At 59.5% G+C, this 14,284-nt stretch overlaps 2 protein-coding genes across 4 annotated transcripts; both read left to right on the plus strand.

Annotated features, from left to right (window-relative positions):
• Positions 1-588: 588 nt before the first annotated feature.
• Positions 589-7,894, plus strand: XKRX (XK related X-linked). Of its 2 annotated transcripts, XM_065729471.1 has the most exons (4): positions 589-808; positions 4,591-4,927; positions 6,342-6,601; positions 7,088-7,894. In XM_065729471.1, the coding sequence occupies exons 2-4, from the start codon at positions 4,635-4,637 to the stop codon at positions 7,828-7,830; spliced, it is 1,296 nt and encodes a 431-aa protein (XP_065585543.1). In that variant the 5' UTR covers positions 589-808; positions 4,591-4,634; the 3' UTR covers positions 7,831-7,894. The 2 variants fall into 2 exon arrangements, with proteins under 2 accessions (XP_065585543.1, XP_065585544.1); XM_065729472.1 differs by lacking the exon at positions 589-808 and having other exon boundaries at positions 4,451-4,927.
• Positions 7,895-8,414: 520 nt separating this feature from the next.
• NOX1 (NADPH oxidase 1) lies at positions 8,415-13,593 on the plus strand. 2 transcript variants are annotated; one of them, XM_065729474.1, is made up of 13 exons: positions 8,415-9,137; positions 10,146-10,241; positions 10,566-10,676; positions 10,755-10,839; positions 10,925-11,070; positions 11,146-11,327; positions 11,480-11,618; positions 11,724-11,816; positions 11,928-12,163; positions 12,243-12,405; positions 12,550-12,696; positions 12,773-12,897; positions 12,979-13,592. In XM_065729474.1, exons 1-13 carry the CDS (start codon positions 9,093-9,095, stop codon positions 13,103-13,105), a joined length of 1,695 nt encoding a protein of 564 aa, XP_065585546.1. In that variant the 5' UTR covers positions 8,415-9,092; the 3' UTR covers positions 13,106-13,592. The 2 variants fall into 2 exon arrangements, with proteins under 2 accessions (XP_065585546.1, XP_065585545.1); XM_065729473.1 differs by having other exon boundaries at positions 10,925-11,327; positions 12,979-13,593.
• The last annotated feature ends 691 nt before the right edge of the window (positions 13,594-14,284 follow it).

Raw genomic sequence — 14,284 nt, forward strand, 5'->3', positions numbered from 1 at the left:
CCAGCAATGGCCATGCCCCTGTCCCCTGCTGCCCCCCAGCCTGGAGGTGCTGTGACTATGCCAGTGGTCCCTCCAGTATCAGAGGCCCCTGCAAGAGCACGACATGGGAAAGCTCTTTGCAGAAGGTGCTGTGCCCATATCGCTTGGGCACACAGGAGGTGGCACCCCATGCACAAAGGCAGCTTGTAGGGCACCCGTCCTGATGTGCACACAGCCAGAAAAACCTCAAAAATGCACCCCAGCGCCTAGTGAAACCAGCGGCTGCTGGGAGAGGGCCGAGCCCTGAACAATGGGCGTTCTGCCCCGCCTGGGACGTGGTGTGGCAGTGGCTCAGGTTACAGGGCTGGCGTGGTGCCTGCAGTAGGCAGCACAGGGACACACGTGTCCCCTCTCCCTGCACGTCCTACAGCACAGGGACACCCCTCGGCAGTTCCAACAGGGGACCCTTGGGAGTCATCCGAGTTTCCTTGGTGACTGTTGCCAGGTGAGAAACTCTAAGGCGGAATTTCTTGGTGGAGACGTTCTTCACTGGAGCTGTTAACGGACACAGATGTGTCGGTTACAGTGACACTGTGCCGGGCAGAACACCCCGCTGACAGCAGTGACTGTGGTGACAGTGGGGTCCTCGAGGGCAGGCTGTGCACGGGGTGCTAGGGCCACGCAGCCTCTGGCATCACTGCCTGGAGGGCAGCACGTGGCGTGGGGCTATTTCTGCCCGTTGGAGAGAAGCAGGGAAGGAGGCGACACCACAAGGACCACGGAGAAGTGTGGAGGGAAACAGTGTGCGCTGTCACAGCTTCATAGACCCGTGAGTATGCACTGAGTGGCTGCAGGCACATCGGGACAATGCCTGGGACCCTGGGGAGGAGCAGAACGGGGGAAGGGCTGTGGCAGTGCTGGGGATTCCAGCACGCAGTGAGTAACAGCTTGCAGGGAAAGCACTGGGCTGATCAGAGAACAGAGCTAGGGTGGCTGCAATAAGGAAATACGACCCCAGAGTGCCAACAGCAATGCCTGCAAGCTATCTTGCTCTGCTGGGGACCACATAGCTTGAGAGCCTGCCACAAAGGCACAGCCACCGTGCAAGGCAGTGACCTGCAGCTCTGCAGAGGGATATGCCATGCTGTGAGCCTCTGCTGTGAGCCGGCTGACAGCAGCAACCCTCTCCCAGCAGCAGGTCCACATGCAAAGGCCTGCATCGTCCCTTTAAATCCCGGCAGGGCTCTGTTGGCTGACACTAAACCCGATCACACGGGCTTGCAAATCCCGGCAGCTAATTACACCCCAGCACCTTGCAGCCCGGCTGCAGCTGCAGGGTAATTGCTGCTCACGCTGGGAAACCTGTTGTCGGTGAGCCAGGGCTGTGAGACATTTGCTAACAGAGCGTGGTGAGCCGGTGGCTATTCTGGGCAGGGAGGCCATTTTTGTGGAGCACTCCCTGCCCCCCAAAATGGCACAGCTACACGGTGAAGGCGGAAGCGGGGAGGCTGCTTTCAGAGCAGAGAGATAAGCACCTTTCTGCCCTGCACAAACAACAGTGTGCCCCAAACAGGCTGAGGCACAGCAGACGCCAGCTGAACACCAGTTGTTCTGCTCGGTTTTCTTGTTCCTGCTGCAAGGAGAAGCTGCCAGCTCACTCCTGTGCCATGCACAGAGCTGTGCATGCAGGTGAGCAGTGCTCCACGTTCCCCACGTCCTGCTGTGATTCTGCTGAGTGCAGCTCAGAGCTGTGGGCATAGGGGAAAGGATGTGAGCGCAGAGCATCCCCCCCTGCCTGCCATGCACCGTGTGCCTGCTGGGACCAGGGCAATCACTCAATTGAAAGGAGCTTTATGTCCTGACTTATTGTTGCAGCATCACCTGGTGGGGCTGCAGCTGAAGGGCTGTGCTTTCAGAATGTGCAAACATCCACAGAAGGCAGCTCCACTTTCTTGCAGAAGTGCTGAGAGCAGCAGGAAATGCATTGGTCTGCAGGGGGGCCATGGCCGTGCCTGCTCAGCCCCATGCAATGCCCTGGGTCACAGCCAGACTTGGGGCAGACCCCAGTTTTTTCCCTGAAGGAGAGTGAGGCTGCAGGAGGAAAAAGAGCATGAAACTGCAAAGCAAAATGGAAAAAAAAAAATCCTCAACCAGAAACTATTCCACAGACTGACGGGGCAGAAAAAAAAAATACAGCTGAGTTATTGAGAATGCACTGCAGGATCCAAACAGTTTAAGATGGGAAAGCAGTCATTTGCAAAGCTATTTCCAAACTAAGTAAAAAGTTCCTGGCTCTGAAGCCCCATCAGCTGCTGGCTGTGGCTGCTGTGAGGGCAGGGAGCACACACAGGCTGCTGCTCCTGCTTGCAACACGTGTCCTGGAGATGTTAGGGAGCTGCATTCAGCATGTGGGGCTGCTGGGACCCACATCCCCCCATGCTCTATGCAGCACTGCACGGGGGATTGTTCCTTGGCATAGACTGAGGAGCACTACCAAGGCTGGTGATCCAGGAGGGCAGCAGCAGGGAGCAGCTGTACTGCTGCTGTGTGCAGGGCTATATTTGGGAATCCAGCAGCTTGGCATGTCCCAGCTTGGGTAGCAGTGTGCCCCGGGGTCCTAGTGCAATGGCAAGAGAGGAGAGGAGAGAAACCACACTGGGAGCATATAAGCAGCTTCTCCTGCATTTGGGTGGGCTCTTTAAGGCCTCCTGCATGCTGCTCCCTGCCAGCCCCAGCTTCTTCCTGCTCTCCTTTTAGAGGAGCGGAGCTGCTGGGCAGGCGTGTGTCAGGGAGCTGTGCCTATTTTCAGGGCTGGAGCCCTGCAGGAGGCTGCTCCCACCGCTATCTATAGCCCGGCTGCTGCACAAGTGCCCTCCCTCAGCCACGTGCCAGGAGCAGCTGCACAGCCCCACATTTCACGCGGTGAGTGGGCACTGTTGCTCCATCCCTGCGTTCACAGTGCCCTGTGGGATTAATAAAATCATGAAATCCAGGATTAAGAACATAGTGATGTCAGGTTGTTGTCCTGGAGAAAGCATAGGAAACAGGGATGTGACATTCTCACGGACTTAGGGACATCGCCTCAGGCATCCCTGGGCGGTAGGAGGGCGGTTGCAGTGGGCAGCAGGCAGGGTACGGCCCCAGCACCCCAGTGACCCTGTGCCAGGGTTGCAGAGGCATTCATGCGGGCGCTGGGAGGGACAGCAGCAGGTTGCCCTCTGACTGCAGACACGCATCACTTTTATGGCCTGTTTACAAGCGCCGAGCTCCGCAGGTAGTGCAGCTCACGCGGTGACTCACGGTGCACAGCAACAAACAGCCCCCTGCCCCCCCACATGGGTCAGAGAATGGGATAATGAGTGGTGTGGGGAGCGCCCTGAGGCTTTGTCCATCCGTCCCTCTGACGGTGCCGGTCTCCCAGACGCAGGATTGGCATTCCTGTCTTCTTAAACAATTGCTCTTAAATATTTCATCACGAAGCAGGGGAAGACAAAATTAAAAATACGATGACTCTGAGCCCAGGCATTGCTTAGCCAAGGGCTTGGTGACCTGCCAGGCTCCTGGGGGATGCTTTTAATTTGGATAAATGGAAGTTGCATAAATAATTTCAACTGTGCATCGCTCCTGCTGCAAACGCTGAGGTGTGGGCGCAGTTGGCAGCGCCGTGCTGCTCCATCACCCAATAACCCTGGCAGTGCTCTTGTCTCTGCAGAACAGGGGCAGATCTCACTTGTGGAGTTGGTGAGCTTTGTGGGGTTTCATGCTTTGGGGTGTGCTATGCAGGGGATTAGGATTAGGGCAGCTGGTGGACGCCATATCCGTGCTGGGGGATGGATACCCAGTGCCTCTTACAAACCACCAGAGGTTTCCTGGTCTGTCTGAAGTGGGGAGAACTACTCGACCTCAAGCGCTCTGTGCCTCGTCATGTCTGTCCCAGCCAGCCACCGTGTGCCCAGATTGAGTAATCTGGCAGGCAGTGCAGATCAGCAGTGGCTGTCTCGGCTCACACCATGGTACATGGGGGCGGGCAGAGGGCCGGCCCAGCACTGGGCATTCCGTGGCCACCAATGTCAGGTAATGCAGCCAGCCATACGCTTCCCCATCCCTCTGAGAAGCACCCTGTGGTCTTCACTGCCTCCCATTTAGATGCTTGCAGGAGTCACATCTCCTCTGTCACATCCAGCACACATACGGTCCCTCCCAGCTACACAGGGGGTGCCCCTGGCAGTAGGGCACCTCTGCCCCTGGGGACCCACTACGCTGCTGCATCCCGGGGGCTTGCTGGAGGGGGGTGGCTCTGTTCGGAGGAGAGTCAGGATAATCAAGATGGTGAGAGTGAGGCTGAGGGTGGGAGGGGGGGGAGTCTCAGATGTGTACCGGGCAAGGTAACGGGGGGGTCCCCAGAAGGAGGGTCCGCTACGGGACCGGGGAGTGTCCCTCCCCCTCCCCGCCGGGGCGGTCCCGAGAGCGCAGTCGGAGCGGCCCAACCCCCCCACGGCTCTCGGGACGCGGCGCGGAGGCAGCGGCCGTCCGTCGGGGCTCCGTGCGGGGTTCGGCGCTCCGCAGCGCCCCGCGCCCCTCCCGCAGCGCTCCTCTCTCTCTCCAGTGCAGCCCGGGATGGCGGCACGGCGGGGCTGAGCGGCTCCGGGGCCGCGATGGACGGCCCGGGAGGGGGGCAGCCGCCCGCCGCCGCCCCGTCGAGGGCGAAGCTGCCGCTCGGCATCATCTTCTCGACGGCTCTGTTCTGCGGGGAGAGCGCGGCGGCCGCCGTCCTCTGCTTCTCCTACAGCCACTCCGACGATCGCTTCTGGCTGGCGTTCACCATCTTCTTCGTGCTCTGCCCCTCCGTCCTGGTGCAGCTCACCCTCATCTTCGTGCACCGCGACCTCAGCCGCGACCGACCGCTCGTCCTGCTCATGCACTTGCTGCAGCTGGGACCCATCATCAGGTGAGCGCGGCGGGGACCCGGGCACGGCTCTGCACGGCTCGGCTCGGTTCGGTTCGGTTCGGTTCGGTTCGGCTCCCTGGCGGGGCCGGGCAGGGCGGACAGCAGTCAGCAGCGCGATCAGTAGCACAGCCCCTGCGCTTCCCGCTCCCCCCCCGCTGCCCGCAGGACCCCCCCGGCTCTCAGCCTGTTGCGTCCCCGCTGCCAAATGGGCTCCTCACGCGGCCGCTCTGTGGAGTCAGCACTCCTCTCGCTGCGGGTTTTTGCCGTTGCATTATTGGGGGCTGAGATGCAAATCCATGCTGGAGCGGCTGAAGGGGCCTGGGGTCTCTGGACGGGGGGGCTGTGGGTCCGGAGGAGTGCGGCTGTGGGATGCCACGCCCCGGAGAGGAGGACGAAGGTGGGTGTTGCACAAGCCGAAAAGGTGCTGCTCTCACTGCTGGGGAATGCTGCCGTGCCTCTCCGGCTGCTGTCATCGCTGTGCAGGGGGGAACGTCGTGCCGGTCCCACGGCTCACCCAGCACTTGGCAGGGGGCTGCAAACCCGCAGCATTGCCCCGTCGGATCACGCTGGATTACAGCGGTTGGCCCACTGTGCTGAGCACTGCCACCAGCACCTGCGGGGATGGGGGCCGAGCCGAGCTGCTGGAGGATGCTGAACCAGCTCAGCTGCAAAGTGAGCTCACTCTGCTGGGGAGGGCTGGCGGGGCACTGTGTGCATCGATTGCCTGGATGCTGGGGTGAAATCATTTTCCGCTGTGCAATCTGGTCTAGGGAGCCTGCTTTGGCAGAGGGGTTGGTCTGGATGATCTCTGGAGGTCCCTTCCAACCCCTACAGTTCTGTGATTCTGTGACTAGAGTTTGGAATAGGCCGCAAGCACTTATCTGGCAAAAGAATCAGTCCCCAAACCCCCGTTTCATTTGGATTTGAAGCAGAGCAGCGGCTGTTTTCCCCATCAGTGCTCACAGACAATTACCTCCTGCTGCCCCCGGTCCGTGTGCAGTGCTGGTGGGACAGCGAGGTCAGCAGGGCTGGAGAGGCTGGATGAAAGCTGCTGTGCTCTGTGGCACCGGGAGGCAGTGGAGGAGGCCGCCCCCTCTGGAGCTGTGGGGTGCTGAGGGGACGCGCTCAGGAAGCTGCGTTATCTTCTCCATCAGACACCGGCTTCCACCCCACTCTGCTTCCTGTTGCTTCCACCGAGGAGGAAGTGTAGAAGGCTTTTGAGATCAAACACAACAGCAGAATGTTTCTCATGCTGTTATGGGGTGCTCAGCAGAGCCTGGGGTGCTTACTCCCTAACTTTATCTCCCAGGAGAGCTATTCTTACATGCCTGCACTGCACCTCCCTTGCTGCTGGCCCCATGCTGTCCCCAAGTGCTCAGGGCACGTTGGGGTGACAGTGGCCATGTGCCCACAGGTGTGTGGAGGCCCTGGTGGTGTACTGCTGGTCGGGGCAGGAAGAGGAGCCCTATGTCACCATCACCCGCAAGCGGCGGCTGCGCGAGGGCTATGAGGTGGAGCTGGAGCAGGAGGTGGGCCACTCGGTGCGCCGGCTGGCCACGCACCGCAACGCCTTCAAGCGCATGGCCATCATCCAGGCCTTCCTGGGCTCCACCCCGCAGCTCACCCTGCAGCTCTACATCAGCATCCTGGAGAAGTACGTCCCCGTTGCGCGAGGTAAGGGATGGGCTCTGCTGTGGATGTGCAGGGCATGGTGGTGTCTCGGGGATGTGGTGGAATCTCAGGGCATGGTGGTATATTGAGGGTATGGGAGAATCTCCTCAAGTGCACACGGTGGTGTGGCATCCAGATGGGACCATCTCACCCTGCCATCCTTGGCCTCTCTGAATGTACAACCCGTAGAATTTAGGCACCTAGCAATCCCCTGCTTTGCTTTGCCCATGCTGTGAGGCTGCACAGGGTTGGGAGGAGCTGGCTGGGAATGAGATGCTCCTTGCTCAGGTGCTTGCTCCCTGGAGCCACGTAACCACGTGGTGCCCTGCCCACGTAAATGCTGTTCCCATGCACAGGGGTAGCATTTCTTGCTGCTTCACACACAGGTACAACCCCAGCTGGGAAAGGAGGAAGAGATTGATCAGCAGAGTGAGAAAATCCCCATGCTGTCCCCAGCACTGTCTGACCCCCTGCCCTCTCCTCCCACAGCCATCCTCATGGGCATCTGCCTGGTGTCGGTCACCTACGGGGCACTTGTCTGCAATGTCCTGGCCATCCAGGTCAAGTACGACGACTACAAGGTGCAGCTGCGGCCGCTGGCCTTCATCTGCATCGTGCTGTGGCGCAGCCTGGAGATCTCCACCCGAGTTGCTGTCCTGGTGCTCTTCAGCACCGTCTTCAAACACTGGATCATCCCCATCGCCTTGGCCAACCTGCTGGTGGTCTTCTTCCAGCCCTGGGTGCAGTTCTGGCGCAGCGGCTCGCAGCTGCCCGACAACATCGAGAAGAACTTCAGCCGGGTGGGCACGGTGGTGGTGCTGTTCGCCTTCACCCTGCTCTACGCCAGCATCAACATGTTCTGCTGGTCGGCCGTGCAGCTCAAGTTGGCGGATCGGGACCTCATCGACAAATCCCAGAACTGGGGCCGCATGGCTGTGTACTACGTGGCCCGGCTGATGGAGAACACGGCGCTGGTCGTGCTCTGGTACTTCTTCAAGACAGATGTCTATGAGAACATCTGTACGTTGCTGCTGGTGGTGCAGCTGCTGCTTGGCTACTGCCTGGCCATCTATTTCATGCTCCTCTTCTTCCAGTACCTGCACCCATGCCGCCAGCTCTTCCGACATAACGTTGCTGATCTCCTGCACTGTGTCTGCTGCCGGCGGTCCTCAGGTGGTGCAGAGCTCCTGGAGGCACCACATGAACCCGGTGTGAGGCACAGCATCGTCTGAGGCACAGCCTGGGGCTACGGACAAGGGGCTGCGGTGGCATGAGCCATGCCGAGGGCTCCACAGCACAGCAAGTCCTGGGGCCCTGCACTGAGCAGTGGTACTTCCCTGTGGTGTCAGCGGGCAGAGCGTGCAACCTGCCCAGCACCCACACACAAGGGACCTGTGGGGAGGGCAGATCCCACGGGGCACACAGCATTGGGGAGCTTTGTCTCTGTCCTGCCATGACCCCAGGGATGCTGCTCTGGGACTGTTTTGAGCAGTAAAGAAACTTTGCTGTGGTTCTGCATCTGGGTGCTGGCGGGCAGCGGTGACTCACGTGGGTGGGGACTGCCAGAACGGGGCTGGACAGCGTGCATGCACGCTACCCACATAATCCTCACTCACCTGGGTCCCCAGGGCACCAAGCTAGGCCCCCCAGAGCCAGGGACTGCAGTGCAGGCTCAGCAGCACAACCCAATCCTTCCAAGCTGTTGCAGGCTTGCATTTGCCACGATGGAGCTGATAAGGGGCAGGGAGGCTGCGGGCCTCATCCTGCTGCTCTGCCAGCATAGCTCTGGCTGTCAGCTAGCAGTGACCCTAGCTGTGGCACAGAGTGATCCTGCCCAACCTGTTCCTCTGGACACCAGGTGCTGGCTGCCATGCTGGCACAGTGCACGGGTGCTGTGGTGCTGGACATCACAGAGCTCACGATCCTCCTGCAGTGTGACCCCCACTTATAGGGCTGTCGCTGCTAATTAGGGTGCTCAGCATCACTGGGTGTGCAGCTGGAACACGCTGCCCTGGTGTGCTGAGCCCTGGTTGGCTCCTGGCACCGGGATGCCTGTCTTCTGCAATTTTTCTTAAGGAAAGTAATCAGGGGAGGCCAGGGAGGGTTGTATTGGCCGAGTAGAGCCCTCTGCTATTTCCTGCCACCAGGAAGTTTCTACCTTAAAAAAAGCACGCTTTGTCCCTAAGCGCTACAGGGGAAGGGGAGGAGCAGGGCCATGCCCTGAGGTTCCCCCTCCCTGCGGTGCCACCGCCACCTGGGACCCCGTGGGACCCCTCACGCCCAGGCTCCCCAGCACCACGCCTTGCCGTCGGGGCTGCGGCTCAGGGCACAGCCGGCATTCCTGGAAGGAGCCTTTGAAACCACGCGGAATTTCCTCCAAGACACCGTGGGGGAAAGTCCCCGCAGCGCCCTTCCCAGGGTCGGGGCCGTTCATAAAACGAGGGCAGGCGGCAGCGGGCGGCACTTGGTGCGGGACGGACGGGGACATCGCAGCATGGGCAACTGGCTGGTCAACCACTGGTTCTCGGCCGCCGTCCTTGTGAGTGCGTGGGGCTCGGGGTGCTGGAGGGCTCTGGGGGGAGTGGGGTGCTGTCCTGGCTCTGCCATCCACGGAGGGATAAATAACTCCTCTGTATGAGTGATGGGTACAGCCCCGAGTGGTGGCTGTGGATCTCATGTAAGGACTCCTGGTCTGAAGGGTGGGCCCCAGTGCTCGGGGATTATTTCTGCCTTGACTGCCTCTTCCCAGTCACAACCTGAATGTCTCAAATCCCCAATCCCCCACAGTGGGGTAGAGAAGCTGTTCATCCCTTCCTGTGGCATCCAAAACTCACGGATGGAGAGTGCAAAACTTGAAACTGCTGCTGCTCCACTCTGCTGCTGTGGACCCACTCGGGTTTTCTCCTCCCATGGAGCTGCTCAGTGCTGGAGGAGCTGCAGCACCCACAGCATCGCTGTTACAGCAGCAGGCTGCGATGCTTGGGAAAAGGGGAGGGTGGTGTGTGTGTGGGGGGTGGCAGAAAATTGGGATATTTTCATTTTTTACATTGTTAAAGAAATGTAAAAAGAAAAAGAAAACTTGAAGAGAAATTAAAGAAAAATTGAACTTGGGGCAGAGTGGTTCTGGAAGCTCTGCAAAATTGTGAACTAATGATGCTGCTCCAGTGCAGTGCAGAGCGATGCAGGGGAGCAGGGCTGGGCTGCAGGGCAGGCAGCATGGTGAGGGCAGGCAGCTGCATCCCTGCAACATTTCCTCCTCCCAGACCTTTCCCACTCGGTGTCTGCCCCAGGCCCATCCCTTTCTCAGCAGCAGATATTTCCTCTGTCTTTTCCTCATTCCTTGTGCATGCAGAAGGATGTGAGTGACAGGACAGTTATTTTGCAGCACTCCTTCCCACCTTTGTCCCCACGTCCCATCTCGCTCATGATGCCTCAGGAGTAAGGGAGTGGAATGGGATGCACTGATGCCCTCTGTGCCAGCAGCTGTGTGCTGCAGGGTGAGGGGTCGTGGGGCTGAGCATCCTCACAGCCCTTGGTTCCTCCACAGGCAGCCTGGCTGGGCATTAATATCTTCCTCTTCACGTACTACTTTCTGTTCTTCGACCGGGATGAGCGGTACTTCTACACCAGGGCCATCCTTGGGGTAAGGAGCTCTCGGCAGCACCCTGCCTGCCCTACAGCCCTCCTGGCTGGGCTGCAGCAAGACAGGAACTATAGCACCCCAGAGCTGTTCCTTATCCTGTCCTCTTCCACTCCACCCCTGCTCCATCCCAGTCCCTGCCTTGGTCTCTGCTCGCATCCCAGCATCACTCCTTAACAACACCCATCCCACAGCCCCAGCCCAGACTGCTCGGTCCCTGCTCAGCACTGTTTGATCCCATCCCATCCTGGGGCACCCAGCCTGCAGGCAGGTGCACCTTGTCCCTGGCACAGTGATACTCACCTCATCCCCATCTCATCTCCTCAGTCTGCCTTGGCGTGGGCCCGGGCATCGGCCAAGTGCCTCAACTTCAACAGCATGCTGATCCTGCTGCCTGTCTGCCGCAACCTGCTCTCCTTCCTGCGTGGGAGCTGCTCGGTGAGTGCCCGTGGGCAGCCCCACAGCATGGCTGTCCCCATCCCTGCTCCCATCCCAACCCTACACCTCTCTTTGCAGTGCTGCAGGAGGACGTTGCGCAAGCAGCTCGACCACAACCTCACATTCCACAAGCTGGTGGCCTACGCACTGGCCCTGTTCACAGGTAGCACAGCACCCTGCTGCTCACCACGTGTTTCCCCCTGAGCCCTGTGGGGTGACAGCAGGTGACCGCCTGTTCCCCTGCACAGCCGTGCACACCATTGCCCACCTCTTCAACCTGGAGCGCTACAACCACAGCCAGCAGGCCAACGATGGCAGCCTGCATGCTGTCCTCTCCAAGATGCACCTGCAGGACAGCAACAAGTGGCTGAACCCCATCCATTCCAACCAAACGGTGAGCATTGGGTTCACGGCTGCCAGCCCCCTGCCCCATGGCCACCCTGACCCCATCCTCCTCCCACCTCTGCAGACCGTCGAGTACGTGGCCTTCACCACCATCCCAGGGCTGACCGGGGTCATCATCACTCTGGCGCTCATCCTCATGGTCACATCCTCCACTGAGTTCATCCGCAGGAACTACTTCGAAGTCTTCTGGTACACACACCACCTCTTCATCGTCTACTTCATCGGCCTCGTCATCCATGGCGTCGCGTAAGGCCCCTCCCAAAGGCTCCCAGAGCAGCAGAACAAGGGGCAACGGCCACAGCTTGCCATTGTGGTGGCCGCATCTGCCCCAGGAGGACCTGGATGCAGTCCTCAGGTGAAGTGGGAGGGGGCCCCATGCTCACCCTGCCTCCCCACAGCGGGCTGGTGCGTGGGCAGACGGAGGAGAGCATGAAGGAGGTGCACCCGCAGCGCTGCGCTGAGTTCCTGGTGCACAAGCCCAAGGAGTGCAGAGAGGGGTGCTGCAAAGACCCTGAGTTCGGCAGCATCCCCGCAGAGGTAGGGGTGGGAGTGGGGCTGCAGGAATCTGGGCCCTTGCATACTCCCATCAGGGGAGTTCATGGCCTGGGGGGCTCCAACCCTGTGCTTCCCTCCACCCCACAGTCCTGGAAGTGGGTTCTGGCTCCCGTCATCCTCTACATCTTTGAGCGGATCCTGAGGGTCTGGCGCTCAAAGCAGAAGGTGGTGGTCACCAAGGTATGTGGGGGGGAGGGGGTGGTTGCGTGGAGGAGGGCAGGGGCTGCTGCATAACCCTCACACAGGCAGCTGAGCCACGTGGGGCACTGAGCACTGCTGCCCTCCTCGCAGGTGGTCATGCACCCTGCTAAAGTGCTGGAGCTCCAGATGCAGAAGAAGGGCTTCCGCATGGAAGTGGGGCAGTACATCTTCGTCAACTGCCCCGCTGTCTCCCTGCTGGAGTGGCACCCCTTCACCCTCACCTCTGCGCCTGAGGAGGATTTCTTCTCCATCCATATCCGGGCAGCTGGGGACTGGACGGAGCGCATCATTGACACCTTCCAGCAGCAGAAGCTAGAGATGCCCAGGTAGCCTGGGGAGCTCTCCAACGGAGCACCCCAGGGGTTGGGGAGGCTGTGCCTCTTACCCAGGCCCTCCCTTGGCCAGGATCAAAGTGGATGGCCCCTTCGGCACGGCCAGCGAAGACGTGTTCCGGTACGAGGTGGCCATGCTGGTGGGAGCAGGCATTGGTGTCACCCCCTTCGCCTCCATCCTCAAGTCCATCTGGTACAGGTTCCAGCAGAATGACCAGACTCTCAAGACCAAGAAGGTACTGGGTGCCCCATGGGACCTGCTGGCCCCATACCGTGGGTTTCTCCCTGTTCAGAAGCGCTTGGCTTCCCCATTCTCAACTTCACACCCTTCCCCTGCTCCACCTTGAGTAAAACTTCTTCCCCATGCCATTACATCCCAGATCTATTTCTACTGGCTCTGCCGAGACACGGATGCCTTCGCCTGGTTCAATGACCTGCTCGCCTCGCTGGAGCAAAAGATGGCTGAGTCTGGCAAGGCAGACTTCCTCACCTACCGGCTCTTCCTCACCGGCTGGAACACCAGCATTGTGAGTTGGCTGTGGGTGGGCACGGCTGCGAGGGAGTGGTGGTGGCTGAGGTCCTCACTCTCCTTGCTCTGCCCAGGCCAACAACGCAGCGCTCCACTTCGACATGGTCACAGACACGGTGACGGGCCTGAGGCATAAAACCATCTTCGGGCGGCCCAGGTGGGACATTGAGTTCTCAGCGGTGGCCACAGCCCACCCCAGGTGAGATATGAGGGCCTTGGGGTGTCAATGCCAGGAGGACTCCCCTGGTCACCAGCACCCACAGCCCCTCGCTGCGTGCAGGTCGGTGGTCGGTGTGTTCCTGTGTGGGCCGGAGGCACTGGCAAAGGACCTACAGAGATCATGTCATCAGCACTCCAGCTTGGACCCCAGAAAGGTCAAATTCTACTTTAACAAGGAGAACTTCTAAGCAGGAGCCGGGCTGGGACCACGGGCAGTGGTCCAACCTACTGCTCTCACTTCCCTTTTTGAAGCAACTCTGCCTGGAATGAGCATCAGCTGAAAAGCAGCATCAGAACCAGGCAGACAGTGAGATCATCCTTCATAAGGAGAAACTAGGTTCAGAGACTGCTGCCTCCTTGACCCTACAAAGGGTCCCTGTGAGGGGAAATGGGCTCAGCTCTCAGCACAGCCCCACATGGGAAATGCACTAGGATGGTACCGGAGCAGCACTGAGGTGCAAAGCAGCAGGAGGCAAGGGGAGCCCAGCAGGCTGGGCAGGATGGTGGGGTCAGACATGGCACCTGGGCACCAAGGGCCAAACACACCCCTCCAGATTTAAACGGCTCTCTCCATAAAACAGTAAATTAAACTTGTTTTCCTTTGCAATAAAAGCCATGGGTGGCACCTCAGTCAGTGCAGGTGTGAAGGAAACCCACTGTTTGCCCCCCTTTACTGGGCTGCAATAACAAGGCAATAAACCCTGTGGGGTGAAGTGTAGGCTGGTGGGGCTGGCTGCCTGCCACTCCTCTCCCCTCCACAGAGGCTCACAGGCACCAAAGAGCCAAGCATGCACCAACCACCAGGCACAAACCAGCAACACAGGCAGACTTTCAAGCACAAAGATAACAAATTCTGCTCAAGCCTATGCACAGAGGAGGAGAAAAACACCCTCCCAGGGCAGGCAGGTGTGGTAAGTGATACAGCAATTGGATATGGAGCCCTTCTGCTCTTGTTGACAGGGAAAGAAAGCTGAGCTCCCTGTCATGCCCTAGAGGATGGCACAGCCAGGCTGGCTTGCACCATGGGGCACCCACTGCTGTCTCCTGGCCCATGGGCTGCTGTCACCAGCCAGACACCTTCCCTGGGTGAAAATACAGAAAGTACCCGGGAAGCTCAACAATCCTCCAGAGTGTCCTCAGCCCCAACACTTGCTGCCCAAGCTTGATACCCCATCGGTCTCCCCAGGTGACAGTTTCAGTTTCCTGCAGGCTGCTGTGAGTGCCTCCCTCCATGTGCTGACCCTGCTCAGCCCACCACCCCAGGGTGCTTTCTACCACATTCCCAGTGAACAAGAAATCCCAGCAGTAGCTCCTGCCCCCCTGTTGCTGGGAAAAGGGAGACAAACATGAGAGGTTCAGAGTAGGAA

The sequence above is a fragment of the Cyrtonyx montezumae genome, unplaced genomic scaffold (genome assembly GCF_038088225.1).
Source record: "Cyrtonyx montezumae isolate F1298 unplaced genomic scaffold, pur_monq_1.0 scaffold_11, whole genome shotgun sequence".
Taxonomy (NCBI): Eukaryota; Metazoa; Chordata; class Aves; order Galliformes; family Odontophoridae; genus Cyrtonyx; species Cyrtonyx montezumae.

Bases quoted from the DNA above. Each gene is read 5' to 3' on its own strand.
- XKRX (XM_065729471.1), top strand. From the start codon at position 4,635: ATGGACGGCCCGGGAGGGGGGCAGCCGCCCGCCGCCGCCCCGTCGAGG. The intron at 4,928-6,341 runs GTGAGCGCGGCG...ATGTGCCCACAG, and splicing joins CAGCTGGGACCCATCATCAG to GTGTGTGGAGGCCCTGGTGG. The intron at 6,602-7,087 runs GTAAGGGATGGG...CTCCTCCCACAG, and splicing joins GTACGTCCCCGTTGCGCGAG to CCATCCTCATGGGCATCTGC.
- NOX1 (XM_065729473.1), top strand. From the start codon at position 9,093: ATGGGCAACTGGCTGGTCAACCACTGGTTCTCGGCCGCCGTCCTT. The intron at 11,619-11,723 runs GTAGGGGTGGGA...TCCACCCCACAG, and splicing joins TCGGCAGCATCCCCGCAGAG to TCCTGGAAGTGGGTTCTGGC. The intron at 12,697-12,772 runs GTGAGTTGGCTG...TGCTCTGCCCAG, and splicing joins CCGGCTGGAACACCAGCATT to GCCAACAACGCAGCGCTCCA.